At 38.7% G+C, this 7,768-nt stretch overlaps 1 protein-coding gene across 1 annotated transcript in view; it reads right to left on the reverse strand.

Annotated features, from left to right (window-relative positions):
• Nucleotides 1-2,151: 2,151 nt before the first annotated feature.
• MYCBP2 (MYC binding protein 2) overlaps nt 2,152-7,768 on the reverse strand; it is a 280,943-nt gene continuing 275,326 nt past the window's right edge. Inside the window, exons 81-83 of the mRNA XM_007466789.1 lie at nt 5,344-5,451; nt 4,533-4,698; nt 2,152-2,618 (exon numbers count right to left, since the gene is read on the reverse strand). Of these exons, the coding sequence (XP_007466851.1) occupies nt 2,503-2,618; nt 4,533-4,698; nt 5,344-5,451 (390 nt within the window). The 3' untranslated portion in view covers nt 2,152-2,502. The remainder of the gene's footprint in view (nt 2,619-4,532; nt 4,699-5,343; nt 5,452-7,768) is intronic.

Genomic DNA, 7,768 nt, shown 5'->3' on the forward strand with positions numbered 1-7,768 from the left:
TCAAGGTTAGTTTCATTACTGTGGCCGATGAATTTAAGTCAGATATGTTCACAATGGCCTCATCACATCTGGTTTTCTGGGGTAAACCTACGAACTGCTTCTGTCTCCGACCTACTTTGGTTTTTTGGGAAACACTGAAAGCCAATCCTGAATCTGTGCCCTCAGTGTTCTCCCACAGGCTTGGGCATGAAACGAGATTACTGTGAAAGGCAGAGCTTTGCGAGCAGGTGCCGAGAGGTAGAAGCTGGGGCTCAGGGGTTGTCTGGGAGCAGTGTCACCATCCCTTCCTGATGCCTGTTGCCCAACATCCTCATGGTAGAATGATCGTTTTGAAGAAAACAACTGTGTTGCCCTGAAGGTTCTGGAACCTCTTTTGAACATGGGTAGAGAATCCCAGCTAGCCCTTTGTCAGAAAATGTGTGTGTGTTCGGGGGGGTGGGGGGGGATATAAACAAGCGAGTGCCTTTAGGACCCTTTTCTGTTTCTTCCTGAATCATAAATCCAAAGTATTCTGGAGGTTGAAATTGAACCAGCCCTGCCTGCAACCCTTTCAGCTTGACTTGGGACCACCCAGAAGTGCCCTCAGTAACAACAAATCACTTTCCTCGCTTTTGAACCCATTGGGCAGTTAAAAATTGCTTGTAATTCTGGGGCATTGTCACTAATAAGGAAGGAAGTTTGCATAATGTCCTTCTCTTGAGAGATTTTAAAAGAAAGTGTTATCATTACTTTTTCAGTGATGGTTCAGATGTATCTTATTTAGATGAAGAGGGACCTCTGTACTGTTTCAAAGTCCTTTCTTGCTCAGGAAGACCCCGCGCCTGTACATACAGTGGATCCACAAATTATATCATGAAGAGATCAATCTTGTGATCTTCAGATTTTTTTGTTTTTTTTGCAGTAAGCTCTCCAACACAAGGAAAGCTGGACTATTCACACTGTTCTATCACATTCTAGAATTTTCTACATACATACCTTTTTCCTCCTGCCTTTCTCTATATCTCCACACTTGAAATGCTACTTATTTTTCAAGGGGAAGCTTAAGGGGCCTCTTGGCTAACCGCCCCCCTCCCAACAACAGTAACAGAAACAAAAAAACCACTAATAACCATCTTTCCTAAACGCTGAAGCATTTGGTGTGGACATTTTTATGCAATTTATTAGAAGATTCTCTAAATAGTTATCTGTGCTCAGGCTAGATCTTTTCTTTATATTTTAAGTTCCTTCAAGGCAAAGATTATTTTAAATTTCTCACAAATGCTTAACAAAATCATTAAAATAATGGTTATTGACAAATTATCCATTTTCAACAGTGGGAATTTAGAACAAAACTGATCAGAACTTTTGATCAGTCTGTCTCATGAAATAAATATAATCTGATTTATGACTCAGCATAAGTCAACAGTGCGTTAATTTCATGAGTTAACTGTAAAAAACATCTACTAAAACACACAGTCTATAATCGATAAAGAAAAGACTAGTGATTCTGTTGATTGTTATACATGTTGAAAAAGGTGCTGGTTAATAAGGTGGAGGTTGTTGAATTTCCTAAATATTTTCTTCTATCTTTCGCATATGTCTGTTTATGAATATCTATCTATCCGTCTCTCCAGTGTTAAGATTCCAACATTGTACTTCATTACTACTCTTATTTTCCCTAACAAACAGTTTTGAAGGTTATGATTGTGCTATGTTAGTAAATTTCTTTCCAAGGAAAATTGGATGGAGTTTTAGACCTTAGGTATTTAAATTTTGTTTCTCAAGCCAACACCTTACACACTTGTTAGACTTTATCACTGTATAAAAATGTACAGTGGTTTATTGACATGTACATTCCATATGTTTACAGCTGCAAGATAAATGAGGCACACTCAGTATTGCACTTCATTAAAATTTCAGGCTCAAACTTAACCTAGAAGTTTAAATGAAACTGCATTTGTAATTAAGTAATTCTTATACAGGACAAACACTGATATCTTTATATACAGTGTGATACTTATTACATTTATATGCCGTCCTAACACATTTTTTATTTTTTTAAATAACAGTCTAGGAAATAAACCAGAATATTCCTCTTTTTATCCCCACCCGTGATGCAATTGTACAGGATTACAAAAAGGCAGTATACAATAAACAATGATAATTTTTCTCTTTTGCTTGAAAGCCAGCATCATTCTTAGTCCATGGGCATGGCAATTCTTTGATATCAATTATCTATAAATGTCCAATGCTTCACAGGCCAATGACGATAATGGCCACATGCAAACACCTCACAAGTTTGATGTCTTGGTTCAAAAGAAGATAAACTGAAATAATAGGGAAACTTTCCATAGCAAGAATTATGTACATGGTATTTGGCATCCTTCTTGCACTGTGAATGGTTCATTTTCATGGATGTAAAAATGGTCCCGTCCTTATCCTGAGCAGAGTTTAAACTTCACCACATCCGCCTGGGGGGATGAAGGCAACTTTTCTCTCTGTAGACAGAGGAGTCTGAGTGTTCTAAAAGGTGTGAGCATTTCTGCACACCCCACAACCCAGGGCGAACTCTTCTCCAGTGGGTGGATGCGCAACATGGAGAGGACATTCAGTTCCTTCTAACTGTTTGCCTTTGGGACCTGCATAAATTTTGAAGGAGGCAAAAAAATATAATTAAAACACACACACACACATACAAACCTAATGTAAATATGAATCACCCGTAAGTTACTTAGAGAAAGAACGTGACTGTAGTTATGCAAATATAAAATTAAATATAAAATTAAAAAATTATTTTCTTCTAACCACAAAAAATAAAAACATTCACTATAAAAAATAAAACGTACCACATACATGCAACAGGAAGGGATAGGGTCCCTATCCCAGGCCAGAAGGATTATCTCCTTCAACTTCTTAATCTGGACTCTTGTCCTCATCCATACAACACCGCCCCCTTTTCGCTCCCTTCCTTTGCTGGCCTCCAGCTCGCCACCCTCTCCTCCTGCTCGTCCTGGCTCACGCCTCTATTCTGGCCATTTTCCTAAACACTCTAGCCTCACGTTATTCTCATCTTGCTTCTTTAAAGCTTCTTGAAAAGCCCTAAAGTACTTCTACTGTAAAGGAAGTGGAGGAAGAATAGTATAACAAATTTTACTTGAGATGAGCAAATAGAAAAGAGTAGCCGTACTTAAAAAAAACCTATGTATCTTAGTATCCTTGTTTTTGAATAGATAATATACTTCACATGGGTTAAAAATCAGAATGTTAAAAAAAATTACATACAAAAAGGAGTCACCTTCCCCCCATTTTTATCCCATTTTTCGCTGTTTTCCCCAATAGTTAATCAGTTTTATTAGTTTCTTGTCAATCTCCCCAGTGTTTTTTTTAAAATGCATATGAGTATATATTCTCATTTCCCCCTTTCTTACAAAAGGCGGCATACTATACACACTGTTCAGTAACTTGATTTTTCATTTAACAGTATCTGCTAAGATCTTTCCATATTAGTACACAGAAACTCCATCCTCAGTCACCTTCCTTTTTTAATTGTGTGTAGTACTGAGTGTTTACCCAACCTCTTACTGGATACTTGCATTGTTTACAAACTTGTATTATTATAAACAATGATGCAATGAATAACCTTCATATCTGCTCTTTTTTATTTTTCTCACATATGTGGGTATATCCCCGGAAGTGGGATTGTTGAAGGGTAGGTATATTGGCAATTTTGAGAGGCACCACAGGGTTCTGCCATTTGCACTCTGATAAGCGACAGATGAGACTGTGTGTTTCCCAGCTTTAACAACGCTGTACACTGTGGTGTATGTGCTCTTGCATGTATTTCCACTCGTTTCAGATCTGTCCTCTTCTGTGGTCACACTTACCTCTCCTTCCACTCTTCTCACTTCTGTTAAGCCTGGTATGCCACCCCACTGTGATCACCAGCCTCCTGACCTCTTCCAATTTTCTGTCTCTTTTTGGTTTCATATTCACTGTTTCTCAGCCTGACCTCCATAGACAATCATCTCTCCTGTATTCTCAGTGGCTTCTTTAATTCCCTTGTTTCTGATGCTCACTATGCTGCCCATTCGCAGCCATTCTAGATCAAATCACTTGTCCATTTTATGGTGCTGGTTCCAGGCTTCTTAAAAAATATAGCTGCTCACAATAAAGGCAGATGTGTGACCAAAAAAAAAAAAAAAAAAAAATCACGAAATCCTTTTAAATGGTTCTATTATCAATTTATAATTTCAAAATTCTTATGGCCCTTTAGCGCTGAGCAGCAATCCTTCTACTAATCCTCAGCTGACTTCCTTCTCAGTCCCCACACAATGGCTCCTTACAGCTTTGAGCCCCTCATTCATGATGGTCATCTTACTTTTTACTCCACTCAGAAAGTCAGACGCTTACAAGGGCCGAGGAATTCCCTTTGTTTCTTTAGGATAGTTTGAACTGGGTTTCTGCCACTTGAAGCAAAGTGTTCTCATGTGATCATTAAATAAAACGAGATACCATATACATTATAACCATATTTATAAATATTAAAAGCATACCTGCAGGACAGTGTGGCAGTTCTTCCTTAGGAATGCTAGTCATTCTCTGAAAATCATCATGACAAGCATTACAAAAATGTGTTGTTCCAAAACAGAAAAAGACTGCCACTGAACAGCAGTAGCGACATTTATATTCCAAAAAGTCTGTGCCATGTTTCGGACACATCTACATCAAAAGAAAATAAATACAAGATTATGGTGAGTCTATTTCAACTACACCTAAGAAAACCATACACACAACTCAGTGATTCATATTTTGAGAGTACACACAGCTCTCAAAACTGACTGAAAAACTGATGATACACACATTAAAATATTGAATAAATGTGTGGCTTGGCCCAAGAGGTTTGGATGAAGCCCCAAGTTTAAATCCCAGCTCCATAATAACCAATATTATTTAATAAGCTAGCCATTTAATTTCCTTGTGAATGTTTCTTGGCCAGCCAAGTTGAAAAATTAATAATATTTCTTCTGTCTCTCAATCTCATAGATGTATTGTTAAGATTTCACTGAAGATGGGAAAACCTAAAAGTGTGACTGCAGGTTTAAGAAAATGAAGTAAGTAAATTTATTACTTGTTGAACTATGGTGATTATCTTATGGGAGACAAAATTATAAAATGCAAATACCATCCAAAAGAAATAATATATACAAAATGATCTGGAAAATTATACACTGCCCTACAAACATCAGAAAGCACTGGGGAAAAAACGTACGATACTCTCCCCATCATATTCGTTATGTTATTATTTTAAAAACATAGAAGTTTAACATTTCTAAACTGTCCTTTCTCATAAAATGTTCTGCCCACCTGAGCCCTGGACACATCAGAACAGGCACCGCAAATGAGCTCTCTGGGATCATAATCATCTCCCTGTCCAGCCTCAGCATCGCAGCGAGCTTCACCACCGAAATATGCCTGAGGAGGGAATGCATTCAGATCACAGCAGGAAACAGAAAACTCTGCCATAGGAGGTTCAGTGTGGGTGCAATGGAAGTGAGATCGAGAGGTCTCAGGAAATACTAATGTCTATTGACATTCCCTTGTAATGCCAAGTGGATACCCATATTGCTGCCTGTAAGAAACAGATCAGGGTATGAAATACAGCTACTTCAGTTCTGGTATGGACTCATACTTACAGTACAAAGTTCAGACATTGTACTGTCAAAGCAAAATAACAAAAGAATGTATAATGTTCCAAATAAATATCAAGAATAGGATATTAAGTAGTGAAGAGAAGCTGTGATCTTCCAGGGCCAAGTTTGAATAGTTTTTCTCTTTTTGAAATATGAAATAACATATTCCCTTGTACTACTCTAAAAAAATGCCTAAAATAAATATTAGTATAAAATTATAATCCTGAGGCTAATGGGAAAGAAAAATAATCAATTTTGATCATATAAAAATGTTTAAAAAGGAAAGGCAAATTTGGATATTCTGTTCAGGACATTGCTCATACTTACAGAGCTGCACTACATGTAGGAACTCAACAGTATCTAATACAGATACTTGAATATATGAAGTTATCATCATGGGTAATTCCTCTCTATTTGCTCTGGGCACAAAATAAATTAGACCAATTATAATTGGGGCATTCTGCAATATATAACATGTCTCATAGCCAAAAAAACGATATCCATAATTGGGTATAAATGAGTCAATAGAAATCTATTATTTGTACTGGAAAAACAAGCTGAAAGGCTTCTTTGATAAAGAGGCTATAAATGGTCATCCACCAGCTAAATCAGGCCTCAGAAGTATTTCATTTGTCCTGGGGGCCTATTCCAGCTGTTTTACTTTTCTAGATTCCCTGAGTGGCTTCCTGGACATCTGACTGTCATCTGTGTGGTAGCGCAGTATTCATTTATGAGGTTCAGTACATTAAACACACAGAAGAAATAGTATTTTATTATTTGTAACAATTCAAGTTTCACAAATGTACACCACTGGTCTTTCCTTGGGTGTGTGTATTTGTCTGCCTTTCTGGCTACCATCTATCTATTTAGCCTTCATTCATTATCTGTATTTTCTTTCTGTTACTTTGGGAGACTATGCATCTTTCATATATTGATTCCTTCATTTATTCATTCTCCAATTAACTTAGTGTCTAATAAGTGCTAAGTACTAGAGATAGAGAACTTAAGAAACATAGTCTTCGTCCTCATGGAACTTATCAAGGGGGACAGAGACACGTGAACCAGTCACCGTTAACGCAGAATAATGAGTGCTTAGACGGACGTATGCGAGATGTCAAAATGGCGTGGCGGTGGTGGGGAGGTCGGGGCACGCCGCAGAGGAGGCGAAACCGGAGCCGACTCTGTAAGTGTGATTGCACAGATCTGGCCGTGCCTACGAGCGTGTGCGTGTGCGTGTGCGGCAAGTGAGAGTAAGATGCAGAGTAGGAGGCAGAGAAGAGCATTCCATGGACAGAAGGGCCCGGGCAATGGCGTGGAGGTGTGGGTGAGTGAGCCAATACGGCCCAGTTTGGGGCACTGCAAGTTGTTCAGTGTTCCGTTGCACGGGGCACAAGTGGTGGCATGCTGGGAGATGAGACAAGACAGGTGGAGGGGCCACAGGATTAGAAGCTGAACAGTGACACGGTCAGATCTGGGATCTAGAAATGTTCATCTGCTAGTGGAATTGTAAGTGTAAAGCAGGGAACGGAGAGGTTACGGGCTCCACACAAGGAGCCCAGTAAGAAGGCTACTAATAGTTACCAAAGAAAATGATTAGGGTTGCTAAAGATATAATAATAGAAAGAAAAAAGAACTCAAGAGCGATCTGGAGGCAGAATTGACTTTGTTCATTTGTTAATACAGACTGGAGATTGAGAGAGTCAGAAGTATCTGTGAAGAATATCTAAATGTCTGGTAGACAGTTGGGTATTTGTATCCAAATCTCAAAAATTTTGGAGGGTCAGAACAATACAGGTGGTAGGCAAAGGCATGGGTATACAGGTCACCAAAGGTGAGGAGGTATGATCAGGCAAGAATGGAGGGCTGGGGAAACAAATATGTAAGGAATAGATGAATAAAAAGGAACTCTGTGAGGGGGTTAAAGACAAGCGACCAGAAAGGAAGGAAGATACCAAAGAGAGTCTTGTCCTGGGAGCCAAGGAGGTAAGAATTTTAAGAAGGGAATGGTCAAAAGAGTTAAGCAAAAGAAGTGTATTCTGGAGCCAACTGGATTTGGGAAACAAGAGGGGATTGCTGATGGGAAACAGCTTGTGTAGGGA

The sequence above is a fragment of the Lipotes vexillifer genome, unplaced genomic scaffold (genome assembly GCF_000442215.2).
Source record: "Lipotes vexillifer unplaced genomic scaffold, Lipotes_vexillifer_v1.1 scaffold19, whole genome shotgun sequence".
Classification (NCBI taxonomy): domain Eukaryota; kingdom Metazoa; phylum Chordata; class Mammalia; order Artiodactyla; family Lipotidae; genus Lipotes; species Lipotes vexillifer.